General features: G+C 46.5%; 1 protein-coding gene across 2 annotated transcripts in view; it reads right to left on the minus strand.

Annotated features, from left to right (window-relative positions):
* LOC119455269 (cysteine dioxygenase type 1) overlaps positions 1-22535 on the minus strand; it is a 289109-nt gene that overhangs the window by 184675 nt on the left and 81899 nt on the right. For both annotated transcript variants that reach the window (XM_049668673.1, XM_037716672.2), the window contains exons 2-3: positions 7966-8083; positions 4577-4700 (exon numbers count right to left, since the gene is read on the minus strand). In XM_049668673.1, coding sequence (XP_049524630.1) covers positions 4577-4700; positions 7966-8083 — 242 coding nt within the window. The remainder of the gene's footprint in view (positions 1-4576; positions 4701-7965; positions 8084-22535) is intronic.

Consider the following 22535-nt stretch of genomic DNA (forward strand, 5'->3'; position numbering starts at 1 on the left):
AAATAAAGATATGAGACCTCAGATAAATGGGCTGTTGCTCATAAGCGCGTTTTATATGCACGTAATTTAATTGTTTGCGATCGACCTACATGCCGAAATTTTCCGGCCAGCAAGCTAGACAAATAACCTCGCAAATTGTTGCTTTACAGTACATTACTTTCACATTTGTGAGCTACAAGGACATGGTAACTTGAGTGCTGCGTGTTCACATATTTTTGTCGCTTGCAAAATGTGTAATCTAACTATAGATGTTGATTCTGCAGTCCATATTTTATTTTCAGAGTAGAAATTGAACAGTAATAAAATAAATGCCAAGATGTTTGGCGTATGCACTTAAACTTAATCCGTCGCGGCAAGGTTTATCCTGGGGGTAGTAGATATGACCGCTTTCTAAGTGTAACAACAACGAAAAAACTTAGTTGGATCCCTTTGTTTGAACGACGAATAATGTTACGCCTTGAGCTGTTTTATTTCATTTTACATAATCATACGTGAATATTGTGCTCATCAGACTATCCCCGCGCATTACATTTATTCGCTTAATGACAACCCACCTAAAGTTAGGCCGTAGCTTCTCAGGACTGACTTTTTAAAATATTTTTTTCCCGAGAACCATTGTCGTGATTTGTGGGTCATGCATGAATAAAGAACAAAGAAAAGAATAACAAACAGGATACGCCCGTAATCGTGCAAGCTTGTTTTTTGGAGTCTTGTATATTTGTTAGCGTTAAAATTTTTACTGTCACTTTGGTTCGGCAGCGCACGAAACTGCACTGAATTCGTTTCACTCCTCAGATTCCCGAGCACGATTGACTGCTTGATTGATTGATCGATTGATTGATTTCATAATACTGCGAGCCTTTCTCAGGCTGACAGGAGTGGAATGAACTATGTGTAGAAACAACAGGTTTGGTGTTCCGAAACTTGAATGAAAAGACACACAGCTTACATAAATAATCTACGAAAAGGGCCTGTGCAATGCAAGAATTCCTTTCGCTCGATTCTATTCCTCTTTATCATCCATGGTCGGCCAATTCCGCTGATAACACGAGCGGAGCGCCGCATATGGAATATTCGATGACGCATGAATAAAAGCGGCAAGATGCAGGCGGCAGTCCGTATTGACCCTTTTCGCGGCGATCCCGTGGGCGCTGCCATGTTTGATCACGTGGTGAAGCGTCCATTGCTTGCCTCAACTACCTCCGTTGCCTCCTTGTTTACAATGGGAGTGTATGACGACTGCGCGGCTTAGAAAACCTCTGTTTACGGAGATATCGTAGACGGTGACTAGGTGAACGACACGAAGCTTAGATCACAGCTTCAGAGAACATGCAAAAGCGCTTTCAGAGCTGATTAAGCTATGTCCAAACGGCGCAAGCAGTGTACATAGTGCTTGTTCTAAAAGCGGGGCTAAATATCTATTCCAAGCTTTCGGATTTTGAATTCAGTCAGGAGTAGTGCGTTTTGTTCTTTGTTCTTTATTTGGCAAATATTTTGAAGCAGTGGCTTGTCAGTTTTTGACTCAGTGAAGTTAATCGGTGCGTCCACTATCTGATTATTTTCTGCCTAATCGCTCGCGGGTGTGCTGAGTTCCGATAGATTTGTACTTGCTACGCACAAGGCTTGAAACGTATAGCTGTTTTGTACATTGTAATACCTTGTAGCAAATATATATTACAGCTAGTAACTCGCTTACTCTTGTGGACCGTCACGAAACATTCAGATTCGACCATTCGTGCGCCATAGGTATAGTCCCGTCATTTATTGTGCGTATACAGTGCGCATATATTCAAGTGTGCGCTTATTCACTTATTCTTGATACGTCGGCGATAGAGTGGGCGTAAGTTTTCCTGACATTTGGGACAGATGTGTATGGATAACGTGCGCGAAACTTACTGTGACAGGAAGTGGCGCTACTCCCTTTGTCATTGTTGAACGAGTGGTATACCACTCGTTAAACAATGACAAAGGGAGTAAACAAATGAGTTGTGGCGCAAGGAAAGAAGAAGGAAAACCAAGGGGAGACAGGAAAGGGAGTAGCTCTTGCCGACGTTCTGGGGATGAAGCCCTTTCTTTGAAGGTTAGCGATACGAGGCTGGCGGATGAGCAAATTTCTGTATCCTCAAGGAAAGCCGTACATCACGAAGTGCCGGTAACACGTTCGGACAGTTGCAGCAGCGGTCCGCGAACTTGGCCACACAGATTCATTCTATTCCTTAACATACCAGTCACTATTTTCGCAGCCAACTACTGCACACCTGTTCAATCCACATGATTCAATCTAGCATGATTGGAGCACAGTGTGTTAGCGAAAACTCCGTTGCATTTCCGACAGCTGATCGCACAGAAGCAAGGTAGAAGCGGTAGTGGTTTCCTATTCGTGCGCGGTCGCTGAGGAGAGGTATGGCGCGCCACCGTGAGCGCCATCTCGTTTCTCTAAAGCAAACTGCTCCGCGAAAAGGGTCAATACATTCGACGACCCCCGATACATGGCCTCTGAGATTAGGCGGCGCGCGCTGTCTCTCAGAGATTGCTTGCCGCCTTATCTCGGAGCCTATGCCTTACTACATGCACTAGCTGTCGCCGCCACTAGAGCAGTTCTTTCATTTCATTTATGTACTCTCAGGGCCGTACAGACACTAGAGAGAATAGTGGCAACACAAAAAAAAAAAGGCTAATGAGGAACCACATGGTCACAGAGAGCCGACTTGATGCGTGATGGTGACGATGGAGGCGCGAAGGCGATTACAGTCTTGGCTTGTTTTCTGAATGAAGGCTTCGAAGTATGTGTTGCTCATGCACTTCGGTACCCTAACTTTTATACGATGATCAAGGCGGGATGACAAGTAGCTTGAAAAAGTGCCATGTGCAGGTCATCATTAGTGTAATATATTTTATGAAACAGGCATAAGCGGGAAATACGAAGTCTGGCAGAAAGGAACGGTAGGTCAAGCTTTAGTGAACAGGGCCCAAGTAGTGTTTTTGCTGGGCGAGTTGGTGCATAGTGAATGCCGTGGACACTTGCAAAGGGACGCTTACAACCATTGTTATCGTCGGGTAAAGAAACTTTGCACGTCGCACATGCGCTTTGACTACATGGAAGCAATAAAGAGAAACAGATAAATAATTTTAAACAATGTACTGAAGATACCACGCTGAGCACGTGCTCATTGCCGTTTATTTTATCTCATTATTTCTTCTTGCGCATGCGCGGCAGCGACTGATCATATTTTCGATCGAATTAAAACTGAGTCCAGCGTTCGCCCCGTGTCCTCTTCCTCCTCCTACTCGAGCGCCAGTCTTTTCACCTTGCAGGAACACTCATGTACCTTCGAGACGGCACAAGCTCGCCCAATAGACTATCCCAAGTTTATTTCGTGCAATGCCTGGCTGCGTGCCGTCACAGCCACGTGGCGGTATTCCGGTAATATTTGGACGAGCGTCAGTTGCAAGTATGCAGTCAGCCCCGCGTTTGTTGTATACGTGTTCCTCGTCCGCTCCCTTAGCGCGCATTTGCAAGTCCAACTCGCATCCACGCCCTGTGAAGAAAGAGAGCGAGTTGCAGGAAAGAGGACGAGGCTGTACTCGTTGCCGTTCGCCGCGCTCTTCGACGTTCTACGAGTGACACGCTTGCACAGCTGTGGCAGAAACGCCAGTGCAACGACCGTAACAGGAAATATGAGGCCACAGAAAGCGGTCTTTCGTTTACCGCTGTTTCGAGCGAACTGAATTTATATCCAGAAAGTACTATAGTAACTCGCTTGCTGTGCTATACAAAACAGAAAAATTCCTGCAGTACATCAAGAACACTACTACCGTCCCTATTGGAAGAGACCAACGCGCCCCGTACCACAATCCTATATCATCATGTCTGGTTATATGGGAACATATAGGTTTTCATACCGGATCATGTGGGATCATAGATGCAACGAATATGGGGCGTGCAGAACTATTGGGCAGGCATGGGCTTTGCGTTAAGTTTCCAGCGCCTAAATCACAATTTTGAAGCATCAAATTCAGCGAAACAAAAATGAAGCCGGTTTGCGGTTTTAAAAAGGGCCTTTTCCCGCAACAGTTAGCCGTGAGGTCGTGCATTTTTGCTCTCTACGCTCAGGTCTAATTAATGGTGTATCGGTAAATAAGGACATTTTAATCCAAAGTAGCGAAACACTCAACCTAGCAAGCTTGGAGAACTTTTCCTGCGGTAAAACGGCTCAGGCGCGAGAAAATTATTGCGACATTTGTGACGTAACTGTGACGTAGCGGCGCTGACGTTTAGGCGCGATATTTAAAAGTTTCGCCTTCGTTCTGTCCTCTAGCAATCAATCGTTTTCCGCCAAGTGAATGCAAATAAAGCTTTAAAAATACTTGATCTATCAAACTGATTTAGTATTGCTCTTCGGTGCACACCTCCAAGAAATCTGCATCTGGCAGGTCCATGCCCGCACTATATTACTGACTCGCCAACTCCTTAGCACTTGAAAAAATGCTACACAGACCAGTGGGGTAGCCAGAAATATTTTTCACCGGGGAAGGGAGGGGGCGGGGCTCACACATGACTGACGGGTATTTATACCGTTGATGTAGGCGACGCTGTTCAGCTGCAGCTCCGTGTCGCCCTTCTTGGTCATGGGCGCCTCCACGCCGTCCTTGGTCTGCGGCCAGTCGAAGCGAACCTCCTTCAGCGTACCGGCCAGAACCTGCCAGGATGGAGGAGGAGGCGGCGAGTGAGAGACGCGTGCATACCTCGGTGCTCTATATGAACCGGTGTTCGGGATGACACCGGTTTCGAGATGTGCGCCGTCAAACTCGCGCTCTCGGTTGTTCGTGCGAAGGGGAGCGGAACTTGAGCGCTCTCCCCTTCGCACAAATGCCGCACCATTTAGCCCAGCAATTCTCAACTTCCCATACATGCAGGCGCGTCCTGCGCCGAGTGATAATATTTGTTAGATATACATGTATACACAATAGTGAACAAAAATATACAGGCTGTTTCAGCGAACACTTTCAAAAATTCTTAAAGGTTGCCTGTGGCAGATAGCCCAATTCTAGTTAATGATGTGGTCTACTCGAAGAGGCGGACATTACTTGCACAAAAAATTGAAATGCATAATCGACTAATTAACAAAAATTCACTAATAAAGTATTAACTAATTACCTGACGGCCCGTATTGCAATTTACAAATTGTAGCCGTGGAGTTCGCAAGGCGGATCCACTTAGAATTAATTCTCAGGATGACACCAGTTTCGAGATATTAGTTCCCGAACTTTGCAGAGAAATGCATTGGCGTTCCAGGTAATTTTGTGCTTCAATGCGTAAAGCGACGTTTTGTTAAGAACATATATCTGGAACGCCAATGCATTTCTCCGCAAAGTTCGGGAATAATTATCCCGAAACTGTTGTCATCCCGAGAATTCGTTCCAAGTGGATCCGCCTTGCGAACTCCGCGGCTACAATTTGTAAATTGCAATATTGGCCATCAGGTAATTAGTTAAATATTTAATTAGTGAATTTCTCTTAATTATTCCATTATGCATTTCAATTTCTTGTGCAAGTAATGTCCGCCTCTTCGAGTACACCAGCTCATGAACTAGAATTGTGCTATCTGCCACAGGCAACCTTTCAGAATTTTTGAAAGTGTTCGCTGAAACACCCTGTGTGTTTCTGAGCTATTAGATGCTGTTTTTTTTTTCTGTTTTTCTCTTTCCTTTGGATAATATCTGCTGCAGCCAGAAGGATAAAGATGGGTTACATTTCGTTTATTGTCGGTGCCATAATCCTCCACTTTCTAATTTGTTCATTTCATTGTGCTGCCTACATTTTCAGAGTTTGATTTGATGTGGTGCAATAACCTGCAATATCTTGTCAAGCCTTTCACTCGGCTGCAGCCTTCCCATTTACCATTACCTACTGTTTCTCTCACCAGTGCGCACATATTTTCATGTACGGGTTTATGTGTGCGGTTTGCTTGTTAAACATCCTTGGAATATGGAAGTTGTGTGCATGATGGGTGGGATGATATGTCCGTCTACGAAATTAACCCTGGGAGGGTTAGTGGATGGGAAAACGGCGCCGCAGTAGCTCAACTGGTAAAAGCATCGCACGCGTAATGCGAAGACGTGGGTTCGTGTCCCACTTAGGCCCCGTTTTTATTTATATGGACACTCAAAGCGGATTTCTGCCGTCGGCGTCGATGTCGCCGTGAGGTTCCGTACTGCGATGAAATCCTCGCCGCGCGCCGTATGCTTTATGTGCGAGTGAAAGAGCGCGAGGGACGCGCGCTATCACGGGGAGCGAACGCACGGCGGAGAGCAAACGCGCGTTCTGCGCCGTGTTCTCTGAAGGGCTGCAGAATTAAGCGTCTCTTTCCTCTTTTCCAATATAGAGAGCAAACGCGACTTTTTCCGTCGCGCGAAAGGCTGTGGGAGGACGGGAGGTAGGGAGGGAGGGAGGGAGGGGAGGCGACGTTTAGCTGCGGCACCAAATGCGTATTTATATAAAAACGCCGCGCGCGTTCGGTGCGAACGCGAGCAAAACGCCGACGGCGTCGACAACAGTTCTGCGCGTTGCTGGTGCTGCTGCATGTCCAAGTTTATACAGCTGATAAAAAAAAATACTATCCTTACTCCGTATAGCTCTCTACTAATTTGCTATCGCGATTGATGCTTCACCTTCCGGGTGAAATTTACTGCGATAATTTTTTTTCGTCCACTTTTATTTCCATTTATCATTTCTGTAATGCAACCAGGGGCTGTTTTCCCCTATGCTGTCTTTCGTGTTATTGTTTCTTGGCTTTTTACCATCGTACTATTAAAGTGTGACCTAAAATATAGAGCAGGAGTGCCGGGCCTTTGATGTAAACTAGCTTCTCAAGAGGCGCATTGATGTCATGGATGAGTATTTTGTTCTACGTACGTTCCTTTGGGGTACAAAGGTTTTAATTTAATTCGGGCAGAAGTCATTCACGATGACTTTCCAAAGTGCGGTTGTAATTTATTTTTACTGGTTGCTTCGTGAAAGAGGCCATACACCATATATACGGCAAAAACCGGATTAACTCGGAAAAATGCTTCGCAATAAAAAAAAAATTCGCATTTTCGCCCGGAAGGCGAAGTATCGATTGCGATAGCAAATTAATATACAAGTATACGAACTAAGGATAGTAGTTTTATCGGTCGTATAAACTTGCAAACATTCCCTTACTTACTAAATTAACAAGCACGGTATCACACGTGCACTGCATGGTAAACATGAACACATCTCGCTCGATGACCGCGGAAACTTGCTGTCAAAAACTAAACGTCGAAAGGACAGCGCATACGAAGCTACCGGCGCTAGTTGCACTTTTTCCACATAACAGATCGCTTTGACGATGAGGCCCGCGCGGGCGCGCACTTTGTCCACGTCGCAGATCGCTTTCAAGCAGCCGCCACCGGAGTAGACCGCCCCCCCCCCCCCCCCCTTTCTCGCCCGCCCCGCATTTCTCCCTCGCGCTGTCGACTGACCCTTGCAAGCTTTCACTCGCACGTACAGCGGACGGCACGCGGCGACAGTGTTACCGTGTTTGGACTTTCTATACGGAACCTCACTGCTATAGCAGTGGTCGTGGACGTATACGTCCACGACCACGGTGAAGGCTGAAATGCGCTTGGCGTGTCCATATAATTTCTATCGCACCAAAAACAATTAAGTATATAGCTTCGGCCCTACCTTACCACAACCATCTGTGACGTAATAGAAATATGCCACGAGAATTTTAAAACGCCGCCACAGCCCTTAATTTACATTCTTTTCTTTTAGCGCCCAGAGATATCTGCTCTTCGCAAAAACAGTATGCCTGCTGTTTTAAGCGCGTTGATATAGACGTTTAACCGACGCTACTGCTTCGCTTTATCGGCCGTACAGTGATGCGACTGAATGCAACCGTCGCGGAGTGTTATAACACGTAGATGCAGCGGTGTCACCTTCATGAAGCAGTGCGAGTCGGCGTGGTCGTGGATGCTGCTACCTTGTCCCTCGGACCAGCAAAGGATCATCAGGTTGAACTTGCCGTTGCCTTCGTCGACCAGGTTTCGCGTGTACCTGCGCACACACGAGAACGCCAGATATCAAGAGACTGCCGCAGGCATTGCGACATCTCAGCGCTTGCTGTCAATACCGAAAACCACCAGAAAGAGCGTGCAGAACTTATTTCTGACAAATCGGCTCCAACATTAAAAAACTCCAGCATTCACTGCTAGCACTGCGCAATTAAAATGGCCGGGCCGGGGAAGCTATGCAAGCTGGTAGCCTCATCGAATGGAAGCGGTAGGCATTCGGCATCGAACACTTACGCAGTACTGAATAAATCATTTATTCTATACTCGCGCCTAAGTGAACGATGGCATGCAGCATTCAACACAACCTACAAGAACACGACGGGCCAAAGCTGTCGCTTTTTGCTTACTTTGTGTACGTCGTGTCAGGCCGCTCGTTCAAAAATAAACAATACCTTGCATGCTTTGATAGAGCGACCGTGGGTGCGTTAACCGCTGTGGATGTCACCATTCCGTTACACACCGAATCGCCCAGCTCTCGACACTGGTGTTACGCTTGCGCTTATTGTCATCTTACACGGGCGCCTGTGCAGGATAAAAAGTAAGCGATTTGAATATCCATATTTTTATCTTTATTTACTGAACATTGCAAGCATGAAATTCCCAAGCAGGAAAGGCAAGAGATACAGAACATAACACAATAATGCCTGAACAATAACAGTTCAATATCTAACAACAACAGTTATAAAATGGGAAGTATTGTGTGATCAACATCTGTTGTCGGGAGAATGTGCGTACAATACTAACATGGCTTAATTCTCATTGCACTTAGCTTGATGTGTCTAGAACACACCACACAACTGCACATTAGTTACTTCACAATAAATTTGTGACGACGTTATAATATAAAACCGTGATCGCCGTCGTTTTCCGCGCTGATTTAAAGTACCCATCCAGTGTAACTATATAGCCAACATATACGGTATATTTGCAGCCGGGGGTATATAATAAAAAACTCGCGCAGGCCGTTCGACAGTTGCACATCGCCGCAAACTACGTGCACTCATGATTTATTTTGAACCGAAAAAAAAAAAGCAATTGTTCAATCGAAAGATGACATTATGCAAAACTCACTGCTAACCGCGAAGTTCGTGTGAAATTGGAGTGCGAACGAGCAAGGAGTTTTAAGAATGAAGAGCATGATATATCGCGTTATCTTATCGTCGAAAAATTGAGGTCAACGCCGCAGCATGACGTAATTGTGGGCAGCTGCATTATGATGACAGGTGAATTTTTTTTTACGTGCACTCGTAGTTTTAACGCAGTACCTTCTTAAAAATGACCGCTTCGCAAGGTCACGAAGCCACTTAAAGAAAGAAGGACGAAGTTTAGGCAAATCCATGTATACCATGTACCCATCATTGCCATCTTTCTCTGCTTTACGTAAACTGTGCTTTCTGAAATACAAGCTTAAGCACGCCCCATCATCTACTCGCTTATTACTACTTAATTCGACCGAAGCTTGAGTACGCCTGTATTATCCGGGATCCCTACACTCAATGTAACAGAAAGTTGAACGAATCCAAAAACAGGCTATCCGATTTGTTTACAACAAATTTTCGACATTCGACTCTCCAACTGAACTAATAAGGTCTTATAGTTACTCCTACACTTGAATTGCGTCGAAAAAAATTACGGCTCGAGTTTCTTTCTGAGTTATTTCATAAGAAATTGACACTCGACCCGGCAATGTATGTAAGTCCACTATAGTAGCGAGACCTATACTCGTCGGCTTATACAAGCGGGCCATTTTTTTTTTTTTTTAAGGGCAAAGCCGGTCTAAGCCTTCCAGAACGGCTGCTTTACGAACCGCGAAGGTGTCTATAATATTAACAAACGTGCAGACGCCTTCAGATTTTCGCGTTTGCAGCACGACATTTTGTATAGGAATCTCAATTCGGTGGAAGTACATTGTTAGGCGAGACCTAAATGGCAGGTCGCAGCTGATGCTGCATGCGGGTTTCCTTTCCGTTTCGCAGATGCGTGCGGTTCAGCTCGAGAAGACATGCATCACCACTCGCTCCATGGACAAACAGCTCAATCTGCACGACTCGTGACTGAAATCAAAGAGCTGCGGCCCATGGCACAGAGGGCGAGAACGCCGTTATGATTCCGCGAAGAATGCCGCTGCTCGATTTATTCCCATCCCGTGACGCTCTCGCTCCGTTGCTGTCAGGCTCGGTGGCTTCCGCGAAGGAAGACAGATGCACGGCTGACGCGCGCCACCTTGATTCACGCTCAAGGCCTCGAAGAACGCCGCTCTGACGCCGCTGGCGTCGCCAGCGTGATTTTCCGCGGACTCGACAGGCGCGGCTCGAGGAGGCGAAGAACCAGTGGCGTCGCCAATGGTGCCACACCGTACAAGATAGTTGAGAGCATGTAAAACTCAACCACCGTGTTAAACATTAATGCCAAGCCCGCGCGCTTTACGGCTTCCCTTGTTAGCCCCACAGTGCAGTGTTGGCACGTCAAAATCCATTAATTAATTTAATTACCCGACCTTTCTCGCAAGCGCGGCATGATGCGCCCGTACAGTGCGCGATTGCAGAGATATCTCTTTCGCTCCGCTCCCTAATTTTGTGTCCATCCAAGTCACTGTATACACTCGAGCAGCGCGGCGTGCCGCTTTCATTTTGCCTGCAACGGCTAGCAAAGGCATGCGTTCGGCTCCGCCACAACAAGGCTTGCGCGTTAGTGGCGGGCGAGATTTAAAAACTGCCGCAGGTCATACTAGTTCAAGCTTTGCATGCAAGTCATATTATTGGATAGCAATTATGGCAGACAGTCGAAGCGCCCTCGCCGCCGCCTCGATGTCCCTGATGCGACGGCGCATGCGCAGCCCACTCGGCTATAACGCCCCGTGTGGTCACGTGATCGTCAGCGGGTGAGAGGTCGAACAAGCCAGGGAGAGCCGATAAAGCTGGTAGCATGATGCGCGGTAGAGTGTACTAGAATGCGCGGTCTTCCCGCGTGCCCAATGTTGCAGGTGAAGTGATCCGAGCGGGAGCATGGAACGTTCGCATTCGATAAAGCACGCGCGCTCTCACTGCTCCTTAACACGTCTGCGTTGTGACCGCGAGCGCTGGCAGTCATGTGTCTCACGTGTGTCCTTTTGGGCGCGTGACACCGCGCGTGGTTAGTTAGCAAGCGAATGTTTACCGCAATCGATATTGTCCAAACAAGCAAGAGCCTTAATTCGTGTAATAGTCTAAACTTTGCTATCGCTGTCAGTGCTTCAGCTTTCAGACGAAGCTGCCACTTTATTTTTATTTTTAACAGCAGAGCTGTTTAAGCTGGATGTCGGCCCGTATAGCGTAGACCAGAAACTGCGCCTGGCGATGACGTCACCGCGCGTTGCCTAGCAACCACTTGGCACAGCTGCGCCTCGCTTCGCCGCCACTCCGCTCCACCGCGCCGAGCTGCTACGACCGCGCACCTGCTCCGTCTAGCCATGACGTCACTTCGCGTCGCCTAGCAACCACATGTGCCTCGCTTCGCCTAGACATGCCAACGCTTCGCCAGGCCGCGTCTTGAAGCGCGCCGTGCGGCCAAGCGAGAATCTGCGCGTCGGCGGCGAGCCGATCCGGAATACCGTGCCGAAGCTGCAGCCGAGAAGAGGCGTCGTCGAGTCGAAGATCCCGAGTTTCGAGAGCAAGAACGCGAGATTCTGCTTTGAGTATCCAGCGTTGTCGGGATAGCGACCCTGGCTGTAGCTTGGTCGATCACAAGCTCCGCTGTTTGCTCCAGCCTTGCACCGATAGTGCAAGCTGCGCTCATTTTTTAAAGACCTGTATTGCGCTCATATTATGTATTATTCCAGCGTATATACGTGAACGGCAGAATTTCGTGAATTGTGCACTTTGCGTCGAACAAAGCAACCAAGTGGCGGTTCGATATTATTAGAATTTTACTATAGCAAGGATTCGCTTAGAATGTGCGCAGTAGCCATTTTATCACGCGCCACTCAAGCAGTCGAGACGAGCGCTGCCTATCGGGTACACTCGTACCGCGATATCATTACCAATATCTGAGCAGTGCCGCGTACACTCAGTTGTGGGGGCCCGCGATGTCTTTTCTCCCTGCTTGAAAGGGCAAGCGAAGAAGATTAGCCTGTAGCGTAAGCAAGGCACGCCCCAAGTGCAACGGAGACGTGACAAACATGCTAGCATTCTCAGCAGTTTTGATATACGGTTGCTCATTTGCATCTCTTGAAAGCAGGCGGTGGCCGATTGCTTTCTAGTGTTTTTATCATACTCATTGTTAGCTTCTTGGAAATGCACGAATCGCGTTATTGCGAAATACTGGGAAAACAGCATCACACGTGGACAATAACTCAGAAATTGTCGTGGTGAGGTTTTTTTTTTTTTTTTCGTTGGATATGCGCAAATACAATGACGTAATGGCGCGTGCCCTTTTAAGACTTGATACGAACGCGATATTTTTTTTTCTCTCTCTCTCTTTCTCGGCCTATCTCGTCGTTTCTTGTTGATCAGCATTTCTTAATGGCAGCGCACGAATTTCTTACATTATCTCAATTCGTACATACCAGAATTTTGGGGTTTGACCAATCAATCATGCACCCGTCAGCTACTGCCGCATGGTAAAAACTGTAGAATGTGAAGTCGGTGGCTTTTATTGTGCCCAAACGGATGAGTCATGTTGGACATTTGCGCGCACTGTTTTTTCTTTCAAGCAAGAAGGCTCGATTTGAAGTGAAAGATCAGCTCCGTGCAAGTTGAATTACGCGTACAATAATTCTTCCATGCGCATGCATTCTAGGTTTTCCGACATGCCGATTCTAACTGACAATCTCCCATTTTATATTCAGCATCGCTTGAGCTTCGCAGAAAGCGTTAAGAGGAAGCTTTAGCCCGGGCCGCCAACTCTGATGCCGTTTTTTCGGATACATTTAAACGCAGAAACGCTTTCCCAAGATAACCCCTGGACCGATTTTAATGCAATTTGTTGCATTTGAGAGAGAAAGTTAAATTCTAGTGACTGTTCGAAGTGGAATTTCAATTAAGGGCCTGAATTTAAAAAATATTTTTTTCAAAAATTCGGAAGTTCTAAAAAAGATAGAAGCACGAAATTGACAAATTAATAGCTCTTCATCAAGAACAGATATCGCGGTTCTGTAAACGGCATCCATTAGATCATTCAAAGCGGACAATTTCGATATGTCAATTTATATCTTACGTGAATTCGTTACATTGTGTACAACGGTTCTGCAAAAGCTGTATTTCCATATTACTATTTTTTTAGATGCATGTGTAACATATTTAGTCCGCTGTAGATGTACTATTAGATGCAATTCACAGAATTGTGATATCATTTTTCGTTGCCGAGTTACAGAGTTGTAAACGTGATAGTTTCGTTTTCTGAAAATTTGCGATTTTCGCCGATTTAATAAAAAAATGACGACCAAATAAAAAAATCGACATCAACAGTGACTAGATGTTAAGTTTTTGTTTTTAATGCAACAAACCTAGTGAAATTCGGTGCAGTGGTTGCCGAGAAAGACGAATTCTCTTTTTGCATGTATTTTGATAGGAGAACCCGAGCTTCCTCTCAAGCTTTTTTTTTTTCTTCGCCGGTTCAATTTACCGCCAACAATGGATAGGAAATACCTATATTCACTTGCAGAGGGTATTCAAAATGTTCCGAAAGCACTGGAGGGCGAGAAAAAAAAAGCAAAGAGTGCAGTTGCGGGCAACGCATTCCAAAACGTCCTGAACAGAACTTGTTGCTGGGCGAGTTGGATGAGATCTGAGGAATACATGGTTGCGCTAACAGGAAAACGAAGAAGCAGAACGTAAACTTTATTTTCAAATCAATCAGATTTGAGTCCGGCGTCTTTTTAGTGGGTCTGGGCACCCGCCGCGAACGCGGTTCCGAGACCTTGTCTCGTAGCGTCTTCGAAACGAAGACTTAGAAAGAAAAGTCGGAAACAATAGGTCGGGCGCTGGTCAGCGCGATAGGTCAGCACGCGACCTATCGTTTCCTACTTTTCTTTCTATGTCTTGGTTTTCCTGTTAGCGCAACCATGTATTCGTCATGAACAGAGCATGGTCGAACAAGGAATGTCTCTGGAGCCATGGCCTCCGAGATCGGGCGATAGAGCGCCGCCTGATGTCTCTGAGGCCATGCTGTAGCCGACGTTCCTACAATGGGGCCCGTCTTCGTCGGGGCGTTGCTCCAACCAACGTTCAGCCTCAACAACGTCCTTAATTGATCAATGCTGACATTTAAGTCTCCTTCTGGCATGGAGGAAGGAAACCCCAGGAGAGGCCCTGGCCAGCACGAACGTATTGGAGAAGGTGTGGCGGAAGTCACGTGCTGTTTTTCGCAAAGGATCACTGGGACGGGTACACCAACTGTCAACGTTGCTATGGCAACCGCGCTCCTGAAGCATTCGCTGCTGCTCTCGGTCTCTGAAAAGTGAGATAAGATTTTTCCGCCGGTGTATTTTCCGCAGCACCTTTTGTTCGCGAGAAAAGCTGACTTTGGAGTGTTGTGTGTAAGCTTGAAAGTTGGGTTTTGGGTCTGTGAGTGTGAGTGTCAACCAGCAACAGATACACTCAAGCAATCACGGCGCGGGTCTTCGTCGTCTTCTTCAACGTGCCTCGAAAAAACACAGGAGCGCGTCTGCTTCACTAAAACTGCTACAGGAGTTTTTTAGGCTTTGTTTTGACGCGCGTCGGCAGCACACACTACCGGCGGCTCGTAACGATGCAAGTTCAAAGTTCGCGCCCATCTGCTTCGGCGAGCTGCAGAACCCCTGATTGGAGGCGCGAAGAGAGGTGGCACACCAACATGGCTGCACTTCCGGCTTCAAAAAAGTGACGTCAGGGCCTCTCCTGTTTTGTTTCCTTCCTCCATGCCTTCTGGTGATCGTCCATCTTGCTTTGTATACGAAAGGTGTGTTACATACAGGCAGTGTAATGTTTCACGTCAACGCTTGCTGTTTACTTTTCTTCCGGCGTGCATACGGACCCCCACATGCCTATCTCGCGAGGGCCTTCTCAGAGACTTGCACCGCGGGGCTGCAGCGGCGAGGAAATGATAGCACTGGCCAATGGCGATGTCGACACCTGACATCAGGTAGAGGGAATGACGTGAGCAGAGGCCAATGAAGAACAAAAGAAATGGTGTCGCATATTTACAAACCCGACATTCAGCTGTTGTGTGCTCAAGCGGCAATCGAGCCGGGGGGAGGATTCTTTCCTTCAGTATAGACCAGGCGAGGAAGCATTGTGTGCTGAAGCCGTGGTGGACAAAAGGACAATATATATATATATATATATATATATATATATATATATATATATATATATATATATATATATATATATATATATATATATATATATATATATATATATATAGCGCCCGTGTTTACTGGTAGTGACGTCCCAACAATGATATAACAAAGAGTTTTGACAAGAGGGCTCGTCTTATTGTCGAAATGTTGGCGCCAGGCTGAGACATTCCTTCTTCTATCACTGTTGCTATCGCTTCACGCCTCCCTTCGTCTGTGAACCTCTGTGTTGTTGTATTTAATCTAAGTTTTATAAATAAACATGTATGGCATTGCAACGTGGACAAGAAAAGCGTTAGAGGAATCTACGTACGAAACGCGCAACCAAGCAATAGAACGAAAAAAAAAAAAAGTCAGTTTCGGCCGAACCGAGTCAGAAGATTTACGATGAAAGGCATGCGCCCTCAAGGGAATGTTGTATAACTTTTGTTTGAGCGCTACAATTTTTTATAAATCTGTGGAAATATTCAGTCAATAATATGACACCTGGTTTGAGTAACTTTGGCATTGGAATGGTATACCATCTAACTTGCATAGACGGCATAGATATAGCATACATACGTATAATCAACATATGCACGGCATATATATATTATGGAACATCACTGCGACGACGAAACTTCGCTAGAGTGTGCATATAATTGCTGTAGCAATAAAATTACAGGCGTAACTTTAAAACACAGGAAGACGTCAGTTTGGATTATAGAGCAAACGCGATGTAGTAAGCAAACGCAATCTAAGGAAATCTCGGTCGAGAGCGGCAGAGGTGGTGCGACGAAATTAGGTAATATGCAGGCATGAGATGGAGTCGGCTGGCTCAACATAGGTTACCGTATTTACTCGCGTAGGACCCTCGTACCTCCCACTTTCAAGGCCGAAAATTGGAATAAAAAATAAGTTTGACCAAAGATTGAATTTTGAACACAACACGTTCGGTATAAGTTATCATCATCATCATCAGCGTACTTTTTATGTCCACTGCAGGACGAAGGCTTAATTCTCCCTGTGATCTCCAATTGCCCCTGTCTTGCGCTAGCTGATCCCGATTTCCACCTGCAAATTTCCAAATTTCATCACCCCACATAGTTTTCTGCCGTCCTCGACTGCGTTTCCCTTCTATTGGTACCCATTCTGTAACTCTAATGGTCCACCGGTTATACATCCTACGCATTACATGGCCTGCCCAGCTCCATTTTATTGCGATAGCAATTATATGGACACTCCAAAGCAGATTTCTGCCGTCGGCGTCGCCGTCGCCGTCGCCGTTGCCGTCGCCGTCGCCGTCGCCGTGAGGTTCCGTATGACGTCAATGGAGATGAAATCGTCGCCGCGCGCCGCCGAACGCTGTATGTGCAAGTGAAAGGGCGCGAGGGACGCGCGCTTTCACGGGGAGTGAACGCACGGCGGAGAACAAACGCGCGTTCTGTGCCGTGCTCCCTTAAGGGCTGCAGAAGTAGGCGTCTCTTTCCTCCTTTACAATCACCATATATGTAGAGCAAACGCGCTCTGACGCACGAAAGGCCGTGGGAGGGGGGGGGGGGCAGGGAAGGGAGGCGACGTTTAGCTGCGGCACCAAGTGCCTATTTATATCAGAGGCTCCGGCAACAGTCACCAACGCCGCACGCATTTTGTGCGAACGCGGGCAAAACGCCGACGGCGTCGACAACAGTGCTGTGTGTTGCCGGTGCTGCTGCATGTCCAAGTTTGAACAGCGGATAAAACTACCATCCTTACTCCGTATAGCTCTCTACTAAGTTGCTATCGCAATTGATGCTTCGCCTTTCGGGTGAAACTGCGACAACTTTTTTTTCTTCTAATGTCAACTAGAATATCGACTATCACCGTTTGCTCTCTGATCCACGCCGCTATCTTCCTGTCTCTTAACGTTAGGCCTAACATTTTTCGTTCCATCGCTCTTTGTGCGGTCCTTAACTTAAACTCGAGCTTCTTTGTTAACCTCCAAGTTTCTGCCCCGTATGTTAGCACTGGTAGAATGCAGTGATTGTACACTTTTCTTTTCAATGACAGTGGTAAGCTCGCCGTCTGGCTTTCGTAATGCCTACCGTATGCACTCCAACCCAATTTTATTCCTCTGTAAATTTCCTTCTCGTGATCAGGGTCCCTTGTGAGTAATCGACCTAGATAAACGTACTCCTTTACAGACTCTAGAGGCTGACTGGCGATCCTGAATTCCTTGTTTCCTTGGCAGGCTATTGAACAGTATCTTTGTCTTCTGCATATGCATTCGATATACACCGTTATACGTTTCTTTAAGTTGCTGCGAGATCTGACGGTACCGCGAACGACCATCCTTAGGAGTGTACCGATGTGGGTGCAAGCTCAGATGACGACGGCAGCGGCAAGAACGCATCCTGTGAAAATAGACATAAAGAAAGAAAAAGGTGCCGCCCATACACGAGTAAATGCGGTAATTAAAGATAGTTGAGAGAAACCTTCGTTATACAATGGATTTGGTGATCATGATGATGATACATAGCAAACCTAAAGTTAACGGATGCTTTCGGCCAAGCCTACAAGTGAGCCCGAGCCGCGGTTGCGTTCTGTTCTCAGCACGCGCAGCGCCACCTACGCTATTCCATGGACACACGAACCGCTTGCGTATGCCATAACTGTCTCTAATAGTACTTACAACGGTGTCGTGTCTGCCGAACGGCTATCACGCGTGCATGGAAACGAAAAACACAAGTGTTCCGCGAACGCTGACCTTGTGGTGGCAACGAGCACTGCTCCCTCTTTGTCTCTGCTCGTCGCTGCCAAACATTGTTGCGGGTTGGCCTCCGTCACCCTCCGGAAATCATCCGTCGCCTGTCCGAAATTTCTGGCACGCGTAAGGTCTTAGTCTCATAAAGCCACGTATATTGAGCATACTTTTGCGGTCGGGACAAAGGAGACCTTTCGGCCAGGTATCATGATACAGTGCGAATCGTTTGCTCTGCTTTGCCATACCGCAATAAAGTGCACCGAACTTGAAAAGAAAGGAAGGCGATTCAACCTGCAGTTGCAGTCGATGGAAGGCAATGTCTTCCTGGGCGAGTGAGGTATGAGAATGGGGTGAATGAACCGTATTATTTATTGCGAGAGCCGCGCTAGAGCGACAACCAATGAGTTGTACTCATTATCATCGCCGTCATCATAATCATCATCGCTATCATTATCATCAATTATCATCATCATAGTCACCGTCATCATCACCAGTTCTGTCAAAATTTGAGACTGCACTATCTGCGGGATCGTTCCACGAAACACGCCAGAAAGAGATTGAGAAGTCATACCCGATACGGACAAAAGGAGGCAACTCGCCAAGGAAGACTGTCGTAAAAAAAAAGAAAAACAAAAGGTAAGACAAGCTACAAAGGAGGAGTGCAGAAGAATAGGTTCTTTTTTCATAAGTACAGCACCCGCGCATCCCTAGGGCCGTATTTTGTAACGACCCATTTTCCATTATTTCCACATTTTAATTATTGGCTCAAGAGCTTCCATACCGCCGTTATCGCAGGGATCAGCCACTCGGTACTTGTGGGCTGCGTTTTGTATCGATCCATTTAATTTTTGTTATGATCATGTTATGATCCCCGACAGCCATCGACAGTTTCAATAAATAGCTAAAAAAAAGAAAGCGCTTAACCTTGCACTAGTCCGCGCAACGCTTGAAACAGCGAAGCTGGGCGATCGTAGCCTAGCATTTTCCGGAAGTGCGCGTGAACTTTTCATATTACTCATGATGATGATAATTGCTTTTCGCGCGTCTGGGCCGTCACTGCGCGTTGCATAGCGCAGCTTGCAACACCGACACCGTGTTCCAACACCGACACCGCGTGGCAGGAGACCCTCTCCGTGAATGCGTCTCTCTTTCGCTCTCATAGCGCGCAAAACCTCTTCACCTCGCAGAGCACGAGCGTACGAACGCGCCAGCTGTGGACGAAGACGACGACGCTCGAACGCAATCATATGGTTCGCATAAATGCACGTTCAGCAAGCGTGGTTGCAATAAAGAAAAAAAAAAAAAAGGCTGTATAGCCTAGTGGTTACGAAGCTCGCCTTGGGACCGGGGTTACACGGGCTCGAGTCCCGCCTCGGCAAGGAAGTTTTTTCTTGCTTGGTAGTTTCTTGATTTTTGAGTTTCCGAAACAGTGGAATGACAGCAATTTTATGATAAGTTAGAAGTTATCGCCATATATAACAAGCTCGTGTACACAAATTAGGTAGTACGTCACAAGGACGTGTGCAACCATTAGATCAGTCCCATCACTCCCATGTTGGGCCAGCTACCGCAGTGGTGGCAGTATGTAGATGTTAAGTATCCAATGTTGCTATTGTGCAACGTGCGAATACCATGTAGAGAACAATAGCTGGCTAGTCAGGTAGCATGCCGTTTTCGGAATGCGAGCGTACGACATGTGAAGAACAGGAATAATGACAACTAACAAAATAAACATAACAGCTGCTTTTTGTGACTGCATAAGAATGCTATCGAATGATACTCGTCAACGTCGGTGCTTGCCAAACCCTTGCACAGTGGTGTAATTCCTTTTAAAAATGTATAATTCCTTTTAAAAAAGGAATTATACATCGAGTTTGCTAATGGATGTTCTTCTGAAATAATGTCAATTTATTCGTTCAACGGGCACATTTGATCTTCTTGGTCCTTTTCCGACTGCTAAAGTTTTTTGGTGCACTAACCATGAATGGTGTGCACACTGAAGTAAAAGCTACCAGAAACCTCCAGGTTGTCTGTCAACGCTTTAATCTCTAATCACGACCCATAAATAATTTAGTATCAGTGACCGATCTCTAGCTTTTGAATGTATTGTCTCTTAATTGTTAACTGAATTTGTATTGCGTTCTTAAAAATGCATACTTTGTATGCGCCTCTGGCTGACATACAGTGACCGTCTTGTTTTGGACCACATGCTAGCTGGTAACGCTACTGGTAACGCTACTGGTACGGGTATGTATGTTGTTAACAATGTACACCAATGATTTGATTAACTGATTGAGTGATTGATGCAGAGTAGCCGATATCGCAGGTTATCGCAAAACACTACCAGCACCCCTTGCGAGCAGTAAGGGCAGTTACGAACACCAGCACCCCTTAAGCAGCGCAAATGCTACGCCACTTTTCAGTCGTTCGTGACAGGGAAAGTTGGTATTCACATGAATGTGCATGGAGAAGCGGCAAAGAAACATACATAGGCTTACCCGAAAGATTCGCGAGTCGCAGATAAATGCGCGCTAGTTGCCATATACCTAGGTTATGCTGTTGGCAACGCAACACCGAACTAATCTGACGATTCAAAGTGCCGAAACTTTGGTTAGAAGTTAGTGACATAGCAGCTATAGGCGTTTCTCAGGTGTCGTAGGCAAGTACTAGCAGAATGCAATTATTACACAATATCTTTAGAGCGCAGCTCTTAGGCGCCCGTTCCTCTGGCGAGCGTCGTCGTCGTCGGCGTAACCGAGCGAACGAGCGCAGCGAAAGATGAAAAAGTGAAAAGCGTCGAGAGGCACGCGGGGGAAACCGGAGAGAGGGGTGCAGCGGAACCATGAGGTGGAAAGCGGAGGAGGGTATGGCGAAAGCGTGAGAAGAAAAGCGTAGTGCGGCGACGATCGCTACGAGATGGCGCCAGAGTATGCGCGCATCGTCTGGGAGGTCCGCTGGCGGCGGCTGCTGTGAATCGCGCCACGCTTCACCCGCGCGCAGGCTTTCGCGATCTCCCGATTAGCGAGGCAGTCGCGCCACCCTTCGCTCCGTTTTCAACGTGCCGCACAAGACAGACTTTCCGCGCTAGCCGAAATGAAAACACGTATGCAGCTGCGCTCAAGTTTCGCATTAGGAAGTATAGCAATCGTCGGTGAATTTTTTAGAAATAATTTTAGCGTTGTTCACGACATGCCAGTAAGTCAAATGGTACTCCAGCCTTCTTTTAATTCCCTGCTGGCTTCTATTTCGTTGTTTCAGTGGGTCTTTACGCGTCTGTTTTTTTTTATGTGGTTACGAATTTTCAATGGCTTTGCAGAAAACTTACGCAGAAAAAGGCAGGCGTGTGATTTCGAGCGCCATTCACGCTAAAGAACTTCAAAAAAATCAAACGAGCAGAGACACGGGAATAGATTCTTCAGCAGCTGTTTCGAGCTGCGCCCAAAACAAGGCGGCGTAACCACGTCTGTCGCTCCTCACAGCTGTCTAGCATGAGAAACGCAGCTGCAGATGATCAAAATTTCATCTCTCGTATGCTTTTCCCATTTACAGTGCGTAGCAACAGAATTTAACGCCCACATCGTGACGACCAAGCTCAACTGATGTCAAAGAACTGTGGACGCCTGCGAGCAGCTGCGCGAATGTCTGCTCGGGAAAAAAAAAAAAAGAAACGAGAGAGAGACATTCTGATCACCTTGCAGTACTGATGCAGATGGGTTGCGAAGGCAAAGAGAGAACACAAGTAAATGCAGCCAGACTGCGAAGAAAACGCGGGGATGCAAATACTTTATGCAAGCGTATACAGGTATACGTAAATGGCACAAGTTAATTCAGCAGTGACGTAGATGTGTGACTTGAGACATTATACGCTAATGTCTGTCAAGTTTCCCTGCTGCAGAAGGCGTCGTCATCATTCTACCTTCTTAATTTAAGCTTAAACATAGAAATTATGCAAAAAAGAACGACGACGACTGAGAGACTGGAATCCAAATCACTTGTTTCCTCCTCAGACTCGGGTATGATCTCTCAGTGCCATGGGTTCACGTGATGAAATTAGGAAATTTGCACGCGCGAGTTAGAATAAACTACCGCAACACAGGGGTAATTGGAGATCGCTGGGAGAGGATTTCGTTCTGCAGTGGACGCAAAAATAGGCTGATGATAATGATGCGTTGCGACAATTACGACTTCAAGGGGAGATGGTGCGAGAGTTCCGCGCTGGCGTCGCCACGTGTCTTACGGTTTTACGTCATTCATTTGGATTTTTGTATTTTTAAAGCGTCATTCATTCATTCATTCATTCATTCATTCATTCATTCATTCATTCATTCATTCATTCATTCATTCAATGCAAGCAAAAAACCGTGTGTTGCCGCCGTTCCCCAGCAAACCACAAACATC

Source organism: Dermacentor silvarum, chromosome 6 (assembly GCF_013339745.2).
Source record: "Dermacentor silvarum isolate Dsil-2018 chromosome 6, BIME_Dsil_1.4, whole genome shotgun sequence".
Classification (NCBI taxonomy): Eukaryota; Metazoa; Arthropoda; class Arachnida; order Ixodida; family Ixodidae; genus Dermacentor; species Dermacentor silvarum.